Raw genomic sequence first — 18318 nt, 5'->3', positions numbered from 1 at the left:
TTTTAACATTTAAAAATATTTTATAATTTTTTTAATTTTTATTTCTATGATTGCCTATTATATACTTCTTTATGTATACCCTTGATAAATTTACTAAATAACATTATTATTTGCTTAGAAACCCCAAAATGAATAGGTAAAATATTTCAAGTATTCTTGTGAAAGGATGCCTGAGATTTAAGGAAATTATTGTAAACTCATCAACAAATCATTATCTGAAACTGACTATAAATGAACAGAAAAAGTATTGGTTCAAGTTTTGAATCAACAATAATATGAGTTTCAGAGCTTGAATAACTTGTATGGAACTTGAATTTGAAGGGTCACTTGACCATATTATGACCCTTATATTTTTTCCATACACAGTTGGGATGAATTTTTTTCACATTTAGTTATCTTTCTTGGCTACATTTTATGATTAAGAACCACCTTAATCAATTAAGAATTGGTTGAGTTACACAACCATAAACAAGCACAATTGGATTTGAACTGTTTTTAGTTTATACATAATTTTTAATCAATTATAAATAGTCATAACTTTTTCATAGAAGCTTCGAATAAATTAGTTTTTTTTTTCCAGCATCTTGTTTTCTGTTTTGGCTACATTTTAGGCTCAAGAACGACATTAATTGATTAATAACTAATTGAGTTACATAGTTCTAAACAGAGGTTGCTGGACTGATTTTTTATAAGACTTGATTTTTTTAGGCTCAAAAACCACTTTAATTCGATTTTGTTTGGTTCTATACCTGAAAATTGAAAATTGGTACCGGTACCCTCATAAATAAGTTCTTTTTTCGATTCCTTGAATTTTTATTTTTCGGTTCCGAATGGTTTCGATTTAGTCCGCTTCGGGAATGGATTTCACCGATATACACATCTAGATGTTAAAATGAATTTGGAAGCCTAATTTATATATATATATATATATATATATATATATATATATATATATATATATATATATATATATATATATATATATATATATATATATATATATATATATATATAAAGAAATGAATCTTAGGAATAATAAACTTGCCATTTTTTTGGCAACTTTGCTCCTCATTCTTTGGTTATTTTGACACTTTTGGTCCTTACAATCAATAATTTTACACTTTTTAGGAACCTTTTAATATTTAAAGTTTGGTCACAAACTTTAATGGTTTGACAACTTTGATCCATTTTCGAAAAAGTTGCTAATTCCTACCCCTTTAATTTTTTCGTCATTTTTACACTTCTGGTATTTGCAGTCAAAACTTTTACATTTTTTCATAAAAGCATGAAAAAACGGTCCGTGGCAAAGCCCAGGCTTTTAATTCTTGCACTTTCTACGTCTGTCATATTCATCGATTCGAAAACAACATTGAAAGCTTCTGACCCCCGTAGCGGGGTAACCTTTCTGGTTTCAAATGATAGAATGCTAATGTTCACAGTTCCCTCATATTGATAAAACGACGCCGTTTACATAAATGTTAGGATTTGGGACAGGCTTGAAATATCCAATATCCGAGGTTTTGTTGCTTGGCGAAGGTTTATCAATCATCAATGGCGTTGCTACAGTTCATGTGCTCCGTAACACCACTGGCTCGTGCTGCACGGTCACGTGCCCTCGTCGTCTCCTCCTCTCGCACCATCGTCACTGTTCCCACCACCACCACCGCCGCCGCCACTACCACCAAGATAAAGGCCTCGCTACCAGACTCGAACGTGCTTCTCGGCATGTCAGAGGAACAGCTTCAACAGCTAGCTACTGACTTCGGCCAGGTATATACTGAAAACCCCTTAAAATTCAATTGATTTCACACGAAGAATGATGGGTATTATTAGGTTTGTCATTTCAATCAAATTCTGAATTTCTTTTGATGTAGCAAAGTTATAGAGGCAAACAGTTGCATCATCTCCTGTACAAACGAAGGGTTAAGGAAATTCAAGAATTCAGCCAGAGTGAGCGCCTTGCTATTTCGATTTCAGTTTACTAATTGATATCTCGATACAATTGTGAAGATTTAGCAATGGTTTTTGACTTTTTTCAATCTAATTGTTTCGTGTTTGTTTATAAAAGTTCCTCTAGCATTCAGAACTGAACTCCAAGAAGCTGGTTGGGTGGTCGGACGCTCATCTGTGCATAGCTCTGTAACTGCAGCTGATGGCACTATCAAGGTTAATCATCTTCATATTCTTTAAATCAAATTCACTTCATTCATGTATTCATGTTTCATATTCATTGCGTCGATTATGTTTCAGTTGCTGATAAAATTGGAAGATAATCGACTGGTGGAAACTGTCGGCATACCAGTAGCAGATGATAAAGGTTCTGTTCGCCTTACAGCTTGTGTCTCATCACAGGTGATCTTTCCCCTTTCCACTTTCCACCATGGTTGATTTTATTGTTCTTAATTACAGTTGACCATGTACTCGTTGTTGTTGACTATACAGGTAGGCTGCCCTTTACGCTGCTCATTTTGTGCTACTGGAAAAGGCGGCTTCTCAAGGAACCTTAAGGGGCACGAGATTGTTGAGCAGGTTGACTTTTAGTTGACTTTTAGGTACACCCTGTTTTGTATTCTAAGTTATTGTTTTACTTTTAGGTATTGGCAATAGAAGAGGTCTTTAACAATAGGGTTACTAATGTGGTATTCATGGGAATGGGTGAACCAATGTTAAACTTGAAAGAAGTCCTTGCTGCTCACCGATGCTTGAACAAGGTTTGCTTTAAAAAAAAAAAAAAATCTATTCAATCAATGTCTACATGTTTTCTCCTTTTCTTGTTATTATAAAAAGTCATGTTACCAATGTGTGTTGTTTATTGGATTGAAGGATATACAAATAGGACAAAGGATGATGACAATTTCCACTGTTGGCGTTCCAAACACTATCAAGAAACTTGCTTCCCACAAACTTCAATCGACATTGGCTCTTAGGTAACAAAATATACTTTTTTACATATCACTATATACTTAACATAATTTTACACAATTTAAACTAATCTTTATTTATTGTTTGATGTATTTCAGTCTTCACGCTCCAAATCAAAAACTAAGAGAAAAGATTGTGCCAAGTGCCAAGTCATACCCTCTAGAGGCAATTATGAAGGATTGTAGGGACTATTTTCATGAGACTAGTAGACGTGTATCCTTCGAGTACACACTTCTAGGTACATAATTTTGCGTTTAGTTATATTCTTTTTCAATTAATCGTATTTTTAAAACAAAATTAAGTCCGTTTTTTTTTTACAGCTGGAGTCAATGATGACGTGGAGCACGCGAAAGAACTTGCAGAATTACTTCATCAATGGGGACCAGGATACCATGTGAACCTCATCCCATTTAACCCGATAGACGGCACTGAATATAAGCGCCCTTACAGAAAAGCGGTACGTGTCCGCCTTTTTGGGTGGGACAAAAAGTTTTGTCCCACCGTTTTTGTTCCACCTTTTTGGGTGGAACAAAAAAATTAAAATTATTGTCCGACTGACATAGTGTTACTCTGATGGATGTCAAATACAGTACAATCTGGTTTAGCATGTTCTATTCTATCATGTCTTGTTTAGAAAAAACAAGTTTCATTTTTGTGTTTAATTATTTGCAGATCAACGCATTTCAATCTATGTTGGAGTCACGTAAAATAACAGTCAGTGTACGTCAGACACGAGGTCTAGATGCAAGTGCAGCTTGCGGGCAGCTACGAAATGAGTTCCAGAAAAGTCCCTTGGTCATACCTTCCATTGATGACATCACATCCTCCATTGATGACATCACACCCTCGGTTGATGACATAATTTCTAATTCTGAACCTGAACCTGAACTTGAACAAGAAGCTGCAGTTGCTTGTTGATAATATATAGGCTCATAGGATTGGTCAAGGGTCCAACCATTTTTGACAGTTTACTGACCAGGGTCTGTTGGCTTGAGCTTGTGTATGAACAAGAAATGCAGATTAGTGAAGATGAAATAGGGGAACCCTGCATGTCATGTTAGGGTTTGATTTGGTGTAATATTTTATTAGTGAATTGTTTGTATCTTGTTTGACATTTTTTTTTATTTTTGTCATTGTTCTTCGGTGTTTATTATCTAAAATCGATTAGTTGTGTTCATTGATTTCTGTTAAGTTAGATGAAGATAATGTAATGATATGATTATGTCAGAGTACAAGTATAATTGTATACGTATTTGATTGTCAAATTTTTGTATGAACATGTAGTTAGTAGAAAACAAGGTTGTCAAGATCGGGATCCTACATAGGATCGTTTTTGGGTTTGCAAGATCGGGATCCTAGGATCCCACAAAGTACAACATAATTTTAATATATAATTTTAAAACAAGAAAAATATTTCAAACATCTAATTTTTTCGTTCAAAAGTTATAAAAACTTTAAAATATTATTTATAAGTCACAACACAAAATGGTAATTGGTAAAGGGTATAAAACACATAAAGTGGTAAAAGGGAATTTCATTTGTAAAAATAATAATAATAATAAATAAATAAATTATCAAGGGAAGGTAGGATCGTATCCCGATCTTATGATCATACCCCAAATACGATATATTTACGATTCAGCTCGTTTTTCATGCCTAGGATCGTACGATCATGATCGCGATTTTGACAGTTATGATAGAAAGTAGATGGCGCAATGGTTCACCCGATTGTCATTTGATTGGTTTTTTTAAGGGATAGTCACAAAAATGACTTTGTATTTTCATAAAATATAGGTATTTTATCTCATTTTAGATTTTTGCCAATATGACCAACCATTATGAAATGTGGTATTTTGGTCATTTTGGATTTTGGATTTCAGACATATATGCTCTCACTTGCACCTTAGACTTTCAAAAAACCTTTCTCGACCCTTGTCTCAAAGGTGTTTAGTATCAATAGGTTTTCAACAAAATGGTATTGTCTTATGCCACGGAATGTATTCCCGTTTCGATAAGTTTTTTTGAGTTTCTGTAATTTTTAGTTTTCTTTTGGAAAACATCTTCTAATCCTATTCCTTCACGCCTCCCCAACCATATCTTTTTCATGCCCCGCCCCCTTCACAAGAGTTGTTCATGCCTTCCATCCTCCATTGGCAATTCATGCCGCCCACTCCTCCATCATGCTCACACCTCTGCTTCCCATCGACGGATTAGGTATGTGTCTTTTATCTCATCTCTCTTTTATCCATTGTTGATCTATCGGGTATGAAAATCATTGTTGTCTCTCTTTGTTATTTTATTATCGTTTTTTGTTGTGACTTAATTTTAAAAGAAAACTATTGCTCGTAATTTTTATGTATTTGTATCTTCAATACATTTTAAGGAGAAATTTGAAGCAAAAGCATGATAAATTTTCCATAACGTCTGGACTGAATTCACGTTAAGAGTTATTGCAAGAAAATGATAGATAATGTAATAAGCTCTAACGCATGTCTCGTGATCCTTTTGTCTTACTATCTAGACATCTTAAAGAGAATGTTGGTTAAATGATATCAAACATATGTCGGTTGAATAAAATATGACTATGTTTTGATATAATGATTGGTCACAAATTAACGTTATGTAGTTGTGAAGCGTATATTCCAACATTCATAAATTTTTTATAAAATATCGGGTGATACAAAATTTTGGAAAAAAAAATCCACCTTTATTGCTCCACATGTTTTGGTGGGATAAAAAACTGAAAACTTCATTTTTTTTTCAATCTTTTTCATCTTTTTGGATGAAACAAAAATTAAATCTTTTTTCGTCTCACCTTTGTTATTCTATTTTTTTTTTGGTAAGATGAATTTTTTTTTTCATCTTTTCAACCTTTTGGATTAGACAAAAAAATTGAATCTTTTTTGTTTCACATTCATTCTTCCACCTTCTTGATGAAACAAAAGATTGAAAGGCTTCTTATTTAACCTTTCCAAATCAAAAAAAAAATAAGGAAAATTGAGTAATCTAAGGTATTTTTTAAAAATATAACCTTTTAAAAAAAAAAAAAAAAAAAACTAACCACTAGGTCCGGAATTGGTCATTTCGGTCCCGAAAACCGGCCCAAGCTCAATACTGTAGCCAAATTGTATATATATGAGCCTCACACACAAAAAATCTGGAATACACAGTCCGAAATTTGTAAATCTGAAGTACGATCTACCCGTATTTCAGAGCTAATTTTCAATATGGATTCATCAAATCAAATAAGTTTTACTCTTTAAGTTACTTTGTATTTGATTGTATAAAAGGATTTATGTATTCCGGAATGGTCCGGAATACGAGGAACGACTCCAGGAGACTATGATGGATTCAGAATTATCCTTTTTTTATGTTTTTGTCGTTGTACGTGTATGAATCTCATATAAGTACCTTGCAGTGTGTTTCAGATCGCTTGTTTTAGTCCGAAAGTACGTATTGTAGGTTCCAAAATGGTATTGTAAGTCCAGAACACGAAGAACGTGGTCCGGAACCCGATAAACTATTCTGGAAAGATGTTATGGAGTATCAATCCGGAATAATGATGTTTATCAATTTTTTTTCTAAATATTGTTTAATAACCCATGTTAGTCCAAAGACAAGTTTGAGTGGATATTGTTAAAAAAGTGAGTTTTACGAAGGACGAAGTTGTATTCCATTTGCATGAGCTTTCGGAATTGCGTCTGATAAACGTAAAATCGAAAAACAAAAATTTATAATTTTAATTTATTTTTATGGTGATGTATTAAAATGCTCTTGGAGTTTTGTTTTTACTGATAAAAAACCAAGATGTTGAATTACAAAATAAAATAAAAAATACACCAACAAAGGCACCTATAAACTTAAGAAAAAAAATCAAAAAGGGTGTTAAAACTTAAATTGAAAGTAGATAAAACTCTGAAATATGAGACTAGATCAAGTGTAGACAAATTTGTAATGATAGACTAGTTGCAATTATATTTTTTTTATTATGGATATGTTTCAGCAAGTTGGTTTTATTATTATTAAATACTTTATGCACATTGGTTTTAAGTGAGTATATTAATATAATTTAGGTATATTTTACTTTCAGTCTCCAACATCCAGTGGCTTGAATGATGATGATGAGTTGCATATAGAATATGTTATACCACGTCTTGAAGACGAACAACGACGTCTTGTTGATACGACTGCATTAGAAATGATCTGTGATTATAAACGTGCGAAACAACGAATGGTAATACTGGAAATCCCATTACCGCCTTCAGTGGTTGAGGAGCGGAGAAAAATAGCATTGTATAACATGCAAATGCTCCTCATTACCATGTCTGAAAATACACGAAAATCCGTGAACATGATGGGCATCTTTGAAAAACACGTAGGACAACTCCAACAATAGAAGATCGAGTCGAATTGACGGATAATGGCTTGAAACTAACTGAGACCTACATGGAATTGTTTGAAAATCATGTATACACGACTAGTTTGCATCGGATGCAAGCTCTCAGTTATCGGCCATAAATGTAATCTAATTTTAAATATGGATATTGTAATGTCTATTAAAACTAGATTTTGTAAAAGGAACGATATGATTATCTAAAATGATAATTTTTTCATTAAAGAGCATTATAAATCCTAATATATACTTTGATTGGTTTCCACAAATTAGGAAATTATAAGGGATACATATTTCGTTCGCGGTCGATAAAATTTCCTCTAATTCTAACAACAACTATTAGACGGTCTCGTTCTGCACGAAGCTTATCAATCTCCGCATTTGTATCTTTAATCCACTTCTTAGCTTGTTTCACTTCTTCCATAGCTTCAGCAACCCATTTTTCTTTTTCATTTACTTGTTCCGTAAGATCGTCTACATGTTGATTTAGTGTGAGACTTCTTTTAGAGTCCCTTTCACTTGCTTCTTCAGCAGCTTTCATCGCTTGGAAAACGTCATCAGACATTTTATCCAGGAGTGGGAAATTTGGGCCTTCCGGAAACAGGTTATTATCTGAACAAACATATAAATCTTCTTCTTCACAATGCCAAACACCATTGTGAGATGAACTCATTCCAAAAAAAAATTCTACATTGAAGATGCATGCTATGTGCATTTTAAGGTCAAAAAGCAATGTCCGGAACTAGGGACCAAAATAGCAAATCCGGAATGTGGTTCCGGAATGAGGGTCCAAAATAGTGTCAGGATATGTCAAGAATCTATGACAATTATTGTTTCAAATGATAACACATGGTGTAGGCTATGAATACAGAGTCAGTGCCTATGATGATGCATCTTAGGTGCATTTTATGTTAAGAAAGTAATGTCCAAAATAGCAATTCCATAATGTTTCTCCAGAATGGGGTTCCGGGATAAGGGTGCATAATAGTATTAGGAATCTATGACATTTACTTTTTGAAATGACTACACATATGTAAGGAATCTACGACAATTGTTGTTCTGAAACGAGGGTCAAAAATAACAATTCTGGAATATGGCTCTGGAATGTGTTTCCAGAATAGTAAATGCCATTGTATAAAGGAATTCAACATTCTAAACTCTTTACCTTGTTAAATTTACTAGTAAAAAATTATTTCTCATAATCCAAAGAAATGACATATTGTGATTGTGGCTCTCAAGGTATTATAAGGACATCAACGACTAGAAATAACCCTAAACGGCTTTTTTGCGCTTGTCCTAAAGAGGTATGTGGGTTATCCTTTCATTATTTTTCTTTGAATTAATATTAATATACGTCATGTGTTTGATACCCCCTCCGCCCCAAAATTATTGCTCATGGACAAAAAACACACAGATTAAGGAAACATTAATTACCACTAACTTTATATAATAAAATGATAGTTTTGCCCTTACTTTGCATTTAATGTTCCACTAAATGCTTAGTTAGTTCAGTAATAATGAGGGGGTATTTTGGTAAAAATGTTATTTAATTTTTAGAAGTTGACTCTTATTTTTGGACAAACCAAAAAGGAAAGATAGATTATAATTTCGGGATGGAGGTAGTATTAAAATTTCAGGGACCACAACTGGGTTTATCTGTTGGGTTGACAAAACAAAAGATAGTAATTCATTGATAATCATTGACTTAATTCAATCGAAGAAGAAACTTGAAACCCAAAATTTGCACTTAAAGATAGCGTTAATTTGTAGTTGAATTTCCATTTTTGGAATTGTTGTGTACAAGTTGTAAGCTTTATGTTCATCAACTAAGTTTATGTAACTTAATCTCTTTAATATGTAATGTTTGCTTGTTTGTTATGTAACAAATATTAGGTCAATAATAATATTTTCCATTAGACATTGCAAATCAATTACAAACAATTAATTGCAATTACATTGGCAATAAAACAACCATCATAGGGTCGGGTATTTCCCATTCTGATAGAGGGTAAGAGGGTGCACAGTATGTGTCTGGTAGGCAATCTTAAACACATCAGCCCGGTAATATATTTGAACCATATCAGGTAATTCATGGATATTCGAATCACATGATACTGTAATAGCATGACCGCATGCTATACCCAGACTACATAATTTCCCACATGAACATGTATGAAAGTTCAGATCTACAACACGAGTTTTTTTAAAACCAAAAAGTCGATAAATGTCGGACGGGAACAGAGATGGGATCTCTGGTGGGATCTTTGTTGCTTGCCAATGAACATACTTTTGCGTCCTTTTATGAAGCACCATTTTAGCATACGGGGTGAGTACATTAGTCAACCTCCCTGAAAAGTAAATATGATCAAATAAGGTTCTTGTACAAATAATTAAATAATTTAATATTGCACCCAATATTTTATCTGCCATTAAACTGCGTTCAACGAAAGTCCGTTGAATGTAGTTTCGAATTGTCTCGGTAATCATTATTATCGGTATATTGTGTTGATTTACCGACAACACAAAAAAATAGGGAACATCAATGTTGATTACATTCCAACGAATGTTAGGGAAATAGGATCTTGCCCATTTCGCAGACCGATGTTGGCAAACACTTCACAAGCACCAGGGGTTACCAATGGAAGTTTTCTTCAAAATCATTCACAGTATATGTGTTGGATGTCGTCCAAAACAAAGTTTCCAATATTCTTCCAGAGACGCCTCTTTTATGCATAAACTTGAACACACTTTTAAAAGTATATCTTTGGTAAGAATCAGGGAATACATGATTTATGCAAGAACTAACTACATTGTCCATATTGGTTATGAACGATAATTCCCTACTGTAACAACCCAAAAATTTCATTTTTCATTCAATTGAAATCAATACTTCAAATCATAGCTCATACAACCCAAATAAAATAAGTATGCCAAATATCAGGAAAATCAGTGTGTGTCCGATAAACAGCATCCATATGGTGTGTGCAATGCAGTCATCCCGAGCTCTTCCCCTTTCCATTGGAAGTACCTGAAACATAAATTGAAAACCATAAGCATAAATCTTAGTGAGTTCCCCAAACTACCCCATACCATACATAATAAATCATACACTGGGCCCCGCCCAACATAGAGCTCTGCTCGGTATACAGATCTGTTACTCTCAGGCCTCGCCTGTCATGGGCCTCACTCGCTATACACATAAAATCAATATCACATAGTCATGCTAACACATATAATGATCATAACACTAGCATATGTTTCAGTCCTCATGCCTTGCCTAGCATCGAGCCCCGCCCGGTATACATAACAACACATACCACATGCAAGGGTTACGCAAACTCCTAGCATCCTAACATAATCAATAAGGGCCGAAACTGGTGCCTTAGACCCGCTAAACCCAATGATGAAACTCACCTCAATTGTTGAATCTCACAGAAAGAAATCCATAGTTGTTGCACTGACGACTCCCAGAGCTATTAGTACAAAAATAACACCCAATCAAAACTTAAGTTCCAAACTATAATAAATAATCCATACTTGGGGTAAAATGACCATTTTACCTTTGGCCTATCTTGATCCAAAACTAAGGCCCAACTCATAACAATTAAATAACCCACAAGTTAAATAAATACCTTGGAAATTATCGAGCGTTACAATCCTCCCCCACTTGAATCAGACTTTGTCCTTGAAGTCCGCCATCTCGAACAACTCTGGATAATGCTCCCTCATCTCCTCCTCAGATTTAGTGATGACACCCTAAGCGTTTGGTCAAGCCTGGACTAATTTGATTTGTTCAATTAGTCGGTCGTCATAAATCAGAAATCGGAAACAATACATGGACAAAGAGAATAATTGTGATCCATGTCTCATGTCCATACGATATCTAGAATAGAGGAATATATGATCCCTTATCTAAATGGCGTGTCAGAGTTCGACAACGGCTTTTAAGAGCTACGATTGCTAGTCGGTTTGTTAAGTTGTACTTGCAGTTATAATTATTAGACTTATCTAAGTGGGAGACTGTTGGATTATGTTGTTGGATTAGGTGTCTAAGCCCATAACTATTTTGATATGTACTTGACCCGATTATGAGCATGGTCCTTTTAGGTTGCCTTCACTCGTGCAACTTGATAGGATGACAAGAGGAGAGATAGTAGAATTTATTATATGAATAATAAATTGGTACTCAAAATGGTTTTATTAATATATTACAAGTTTAAGATATTATTTGGAAATCATATTAATTAATTAGTATTAATCAGAAATTAATTTGGTGATCAAAAGAGACTGATATTGCAATTAACTGTTAGTTGCGAGTTGGGTTGATGGACTCCATAGAGTGGAGTGTACGAAATTTATGGGGAAGCCCATAAGATTTCGTCCAAGGGCTCTAAGGAAGCAATCCATAGGCTGCTTAGGCCTTAAACAGGAATTAGGGTTTCCTTCAGAAACCCTAGCAGCCCACACAACTATATAAGGAACCCTTTACGTAGGATTTCGGCCCTATGAGTTTTATGAGAAACCCTAGCCGAAATCTGATAACTTGATTATTTGTATATATTTTAGCAATCGTTATCTTTTACGCTTAGCATTTTTAATATTCTTTTTGCATTAAATCGTTAGATTTATTGTTTTGAATATTTTTACTCGTTTAAGCTATTTTTGTGTATATTTGTTCGAGCAAGATGATATTTTAGAGCATCGTTAAAGCCGCATCCAATACCTTGCAATTGCGATTGAAGTCTCAAAGCAAAATCCGTGAACGACAAGAAAAACAAAGCGATATAAATTAATTTTCCGGATCTTGACAGCTTTGCGCGAGATTCTTCAAACGATCAGACGGAGGGGAAAACGATGTCCGGTTGAGCTGAAAATTTAAAGGAGTCTTCAGAACTCATCAATCTTCAACCTCACCAAAAAGAAATGGATTCGGACTAGTTTTAATATAGTTTTAGGCCTTCTGAACAGCTGAATAGGAAGCTGTCAACTTTAGTTTTGGCAGCCCAATGCATAAAGCTTGTGGCAGCCCATTTTCAGATTTTAAATAGCCCAAATATGAGTTTCCAGGAGCCCATTCTGATTTATTAACAGCAGCCCATTTTTCCTTTTAATTGAGCCCGCTTTGGCTTATTGTGTAGCTTGGAAACACAGCCAATCAAGGGCACGAAACAGAAGTATCACAATTCACATTTCGCCGGTAGTAGGAGTAGAGGGAGTGACGGCGCCTTTGGTGTCTCACTCCTTTCTTTTCGTTTCTTATTTTTGGAATTCAAATAATATTATCATTGATATATTTATCATTGATTTTATAATCTTGTAATAAGTTATTTACGTTAGATTAGGTTAATTTTTGTATTAATACTTGGATTATGAATGAAGTTTTTTGAAGCAACAAGAAGTGACGATTTCAAGGAGCTTTATAATCTTCATTTCGTAATCGGTATTGGTATAATTTCTATCATTTTTATTGTTATTATTATTTTGTCTAGTTAGTTTATATTTTAAATATTGGGTGAATCTATGAAGCAATTAATTGATTAGAAATAGTTTTGTGTGGTTTTTGATGGTATTCCATGAAAATATTTTCTAGTAAAACATCTGTTTATGTTCATATGTCTTTAATCATGAGTTTAGATATATGAATGTTTAATTAGTTGGTTAATTTCTTGATTACGTAATAGATCTTCAAATTAACAAACAACAAATGGTTATTGTGATTGTTTTTCTTTCACACAATCATGAAAATATTTTCTCTAACATGGTAGTGAAAACATTTTGACTCCTCTTGGATTTGGTGAGTTTTTGGTTCTTAATGCTAGTTAATTTTCATTAATTACATGTCTCATGTAAATTATGACTTCAACTAATAAAATATGTTATGAGCTTCTCTAACTATTGTATTAACTAAAAAAAGTCTAGGTGATCTCAAGCGTTTTAAATTGCTATAGCCAATTTAGTATCCATTAAACTCATTGCACCACAAAATTATGATGATTAGTCAAATAATTGAACTTGCGATTTATCCCGATATTGGAACGTTTTATTTTATAGATTTTGTATTTTTCCATTTTTGTTATTTTTTAAATTTGTTTTTATCACATTTAACATTTTGAACCCCCCCCCCCCCCCCTCCCATATCATTGTATATTTTTATTTCGTAGAACTGAATGCATAGATTTGATTCGAACCAATCCCTGTGGATTTGATCCCTATTAACGCCACTACAATTCATTTTTGTATGTCGTCGTATATAGGTTTTTTATTTGGTGGTCTCGACACCCACCAAAATCCTTCCCTCTCTAAGCCATCTGGTTGCATTGGGTGTTTGTGATTTCATTAGAGGTGCAACATTTGAGGCACTGGGCTTTCAGAAGTCGATATCAAGAAGGATTGTGATTGTTATTGCTACATAACAATCAAGGTAAACTTTCTAACCCTAATCACATGTGATTTTCAGATTTTTATGTTAGTCAATTAGGGTTTATTGCTTTGGTATTCAATGTTGTATGTTTAATTAGAAAAACATAGATGTTATGCTCATAACTCAATAGTGATATTAGAGCCTAGGTCGTTTTTCTAGTGAATAGATGCAAAAGTGAAACACCAAAGATCTTGAAAATCGAATTTTTTGGTTTCTGATTGGCAGACTCGCCGAGTCTATGTATGGAATCGACGAGTAGGTCCTACTCGACGAGTTCCATAGTGGACTCGACGAGTCCAAGGGTCTGGTGGCGGGAATTTTAATTTTCTTGTAACATCCATAAACTTTACGCCAAATTTAAACTTTTTCAAACATAAATAAAAACCAAATATCATTGTTTACAAAATGTTTTCAAATCATTTTCCATCAGAGTGTCCCAAAAATCATAACATAAGGATGAGGAGCGGTACGGTCACGCCTTCGCCTTTCCATGATCTCCTGAAGTACCTGAAACAATAAACTGAAAACTGTAAGCCCGAGGGCTTAGTGAGCTACCCCCAAAATACCAATACCACACTGACAATATCATATCAGTAATAATCAATCAATCATCATACATACTAGGCCATCAGTCTGACTGGACCGCCCTGTCGGGCCTACAGTCTGTCTGAATCTATCCTGAGCCTTCGGCATGACTGGTCTGCCACATGGGCCTACAGTCTCTCCAGACCGCTCATAGGGTATATTGGCCTTCAGCACAAAGCAGGACCGCCTCAACCCAACCACCAGCAAATAACCATGTGCGCATACTATCATATACAGACATATACAAACATCAAACATATCTATCACACTGATCATCAATCATAAAATTCTCCTGTAACTAGAGTACCGACCTAGTAGGTCACTACATACCAATCCCTACGGATCATAAGAGCATAACATATTGTCTACCCCGATTCCGATCTAACAGATCGTAACCACATGTAGCATACCATAACAATAACAACTAAAGAGCCGACATTGGTGCCGTAGACCCTATCGATATAGTGAGGATAACTCACCTCGCAGATGTCATGTAACACTCATTTATTTATTAGTTAAATAAATAAATTAATGAATGAATAGTAGCCCTAAAATAAATAATTATATATCAAAGGATGGTCTTGAAGGGCTAATTGTCACAATTTTAGAAAATGGGGACTGTTTGGTAAGTATTAGACCTAATATGAAAGGATTTATGGAAAACAGGGGCTCAAGAGTTAACTACGGACCTCATTTGAAAATAATTGTAGAAGAGGGGCTGCATGGTAACTATGAGGACTTAAGTTGAAGGTTTTTTGGTTGGTTGGGGTTAACAAGGTAAAATTCGGAGTTCAATTGTAAAGGATTCAGGAAGCAGGGTTCAAATGGTAAATTTTGGATCATAGTTGAAAAGAATTGGATAGAGAGGGACTGTTTATGCAATAATGGAAATAAGGCTTTATGACATTAGGTATAAAAGCTTAACACTACCAGTTCTAACCCTAACCCTAAGAAGATATGTTCAGCCTCACCCATACAAGTGACCACCCATGGCCGCCAACTTACCCTCCTTCTTCATCTTCGATCCGGTGCCACCATCATCTACTCCGTTCGTTTTTCCGGCCGCCCAACATCGTCGGGTAGTCCTCGTCACCGTTAGCATTAGAGACCGACTAGGGGTGGAAGACATCATCCCAACGCTGCTGCTTCGTCGAAGTTTCATTGCTGCCGGCGACACCGTGAACGACAAGGACCACCGAGACCGGGTTTTTGCGTTGTAACCGGCGAAGTCAATGTCCAGTCACAGGAAGTGGAGGTTCGAGAAAGCCTGGTCGTTTGCTACTGTTCGGATGTCGAACGACCTTCTCCCTACAGTATTATTCTTGCCCTTCTCCATTTATGCCTGGTGATGCGACGCTGTTGTGGTTCCGATGTGGATAGCGTAGCTTCTTGTTCGTTCGGCTGCTTCACGCCACCGTGGGGGTGGCCGAGACTGGTGCGTTTCCAACGATGGTTATGTGTGTTCTGATGTTATGTGTGTGATTATCTTGGAGTGTGTGCATACTGTGATGGTATAAGGTTGCAGGAGTGCATCTTGGTCGGAGATCCAAAGAGAACCACCACCACCGTGAGGTGGTGGCTGCCACCATACACCACTGTGTTTGTGTGTGTGTTAGTAGTTCGGGAATCTGTTAGCCAGCAACTGGGGTCAAGTCTGCGGGACTTCAGCAAGTGGGGGATTGTGTCTTCGGGACTTCAGCAGTGTGAGGTGAGTTACCTTCCAGTAGCGGTGGGTCTATAGCTACAATGTCGGCCCACCAGGTGGAGTTGTGTGTTAGATGATTGTCTTTGTGATATCATCTAGTTTTGCTACTACCTGATATGTTATATGCTAGCTTGATGTGTTATAGTAATAGAGTTCGGTTGTTAGGAACTAAGGGTAGTCAGACACACCCGATATGTCTGACAGTATGTGATGTCATGATTATATGCTAGCATGATCTGATATATGTGTTAGGGGTAGTAGGAGGGGAACAATCCCCGATGTTCGGTTGTTAGGACCGAAGGGTAGTCAGACACCCAAAATATGTCTGATAGTATGTTACGTTATGATATGTGATAGTAGTAGTGGTAGGGGTGAAACAGTCCCCGAGGTTCGGTTGTTAAGACCGAAGGGTGGTCGGTACCCCAAAATGGTCGCACAGGTAGGACGACACCCCATAATGGTCGTACGGGTAGGTCGGCACCCCAGAATGGCCATACCGGGTAGGTCGGGCACCCCAAAAATGTCTGACAAGTATGGTATGTTATATGATTGTACAGTATGTGTGCTATGTGATTGTATGGTATGTGGTATGATGGGAGAGCTCACTAAGCTTCGTGCTTACGGTTTACACTTTTGGTTTCAGGTGCTTTGTTTCAAAGGAAAGGAGTCGATTTGTTCGCAGCGCATCACACTATGTCTTCCGCACACGAGAACTTTAAGCCAAAAAAAAAAAAAAAAAAACCCCATTAAAATGCAATGGCAAGTAGAAGCCTAACGATATCCCGTTTAGATGTGCAAATTGCCGTTAAGTTTTCTGTTAATTACCCTTCGGCGAAACGACGTAGTACAGTACTGCATCCAATCTTCGATACGGCTGAAAACCCTAGAACGCTGATACTCTATACTATATATATCAACGAGGAGTATTGAAACAAACCAACCCTCTCTTTCAAATCCTCCGGCAGCCGTCTCTGCCATCTAGCGACACCCCAACAAGATTGCAGTTTTCCAACTCTGCATCTCTCTATTTCTTTCAATTGTTAGCTTGAATTTGAAATTTGTGTTCTAGCAAAACTAGGGCTGTGATTATAAAGAGAGAGGGCTCTAGCGGGTTTTCTACAGAGAAAAACCGATGAGATTCAATGAGCTTTATGCCGCCTCTTTGTAGCTCCTGTACATAGATGGCTCCAATGGCACATCAAGAAGCTCATTGATTTAATGTTTTTGGTTTTTTTCTCGTTAAATTCTTCGCGATGACAGAGATCTCTAAAACTACACTTGATATGAGCCCTCTCTCTTGTTTTTTTTTTTTTATGTTCGTATTCGGTTTTAATTGCATTTGTTGTATTCGATTGTAGGTAGAGAGAGATTTTTAATCTCTGTTTCTCTATCTATGCACAACGATGCGTATATGAAAAGCCTGATTTTTCTCAATGTGTTGAGCTTGTTTTATCAATTGAGCAATCGATTGATGATGGAGTTATCAAGTTGTTGAAGATCAGGCAGCGGCCAGACAACCGTAGGGATGGTTTCCACAGATGAACAGTTTTTCCCATCTGTTTGTCTACTAATATCTATCTCACATCACTAATTTAGAAGGATTATATATTGGGATCTGATTATTTTAGTTAAAAACAGTATGCAATATGTCATCTTATTGCAATAAGTTGATACTGCGATAGCTAAACTTACATCGGCCAAGTGAGAAGCGAAGTTCTACATTACTCCTCAGAGTGTAGAACTTTGCTTCTAAGACTTGACATTACATTCTTTTTTGACAAAGATACTTGGCTTTAATTTTGTTGGATGTCTACTGATTTGGCAAAGTTTCAGTTAGGTTTTTTTCAACATTTAGGTTAAGTGTTTTGTTTGTATGTGAACCTTAGCTGTGGGTTTGAAACAATATATATATATATATATATATATATGTGTGTGTGTGTGTGTGTGTGTTAGCTAATCAAGTGGGTTTAAATTAAGATCCTTCAAAAAGTGACAGAAAAGCTAATTGATTTTATATAAAATCAATAGAGTAGTCGATGAATAGCTTAATACCGAGTGCCATTTATAGTTTCTGTACTGAAAAGAAATCCAGAAATCATGACTGAAAAGAAATAAGAAATTTGTGATGAATGATGAAAAAAAATAATAAAAAATAAAAAACAAATTTAAAATAAGTTATTTAAAAATATTAATAATCCAAGAAAGAAAAGAAAGAGGCATGGTTTGGTGTATAATGGTTATTCCAGCTCATTTAGCCTGAAAGATATGATTTTGGAGCTTTCTGGGAAGACA

The 18318-nt window shown here is 35.5% G+C and overlaps 1 protein-coding gene and 1 non-coding gene across 2 annotated transcripts; both read left to right on the top strand.

The window, feature by feature from the left end:
- The first annotated feature begins 1513 nt into the window (after window positions 1-1513).
- LOC145074505 (Radical SAM superfamily protein) lies at window positions 1514-4036 on the top strand. Its single transcript, XM_079020868.1, has 10 exons — window positions 1514-1770; window positions 1875-1950; window positions 2069-2166; window positions 2251-2352; window positions 2443-2529; window positions 2595-2711; window positions 2824-2927; window positions 3021-3160; window positions 3243-3379; window positions 3595-4036. Exons 1-10 carry the CDS (start codon window positions 1552-1554, stop codon window positions 3838-3840), a joined length of 1326 nt encoding a protein of 441 aa, XP_078876994.1. The 5' UTR covers window positions 1514-1551; the 3' UTR covers window positions 3841-4036.
- Window positions 4037-17473: 13437 nt separating this feature from the next.
- LOC145077356 (small nucleolar RNA snoR143) lies at window positions 17474-17613 on the top strand. The gene has a single exon (XR_013693135.1). It is a non-coding gene; the product is annotated as a small nucleolar RNA snoR143 (small nucleolar RNA).
- Window positions 17614-18318: the final 705 nt, after the last annotated feature.

Source organism: Lactuca serriola, chromosome 9, assembly GCF_051521515.1.
Source record: "Lactuca serriola cultivar US96UC23 chromosome 9, Lser_US96UC23_V15, whole genome shotgun sequence".
In the NCBI taxonomy this organism is placed as follows: domain Eukaryota; kingdom Viridiplantae; phylum Streptophyta; class Magnoliopsida; order Asterales; family Asteraceae; genus Lactuca; species Lactuca serriola.
Note: the sequence above shows the minus strand (reverse complement) of the source record. Positions and strands in the feature narration are given on the sequence as shown.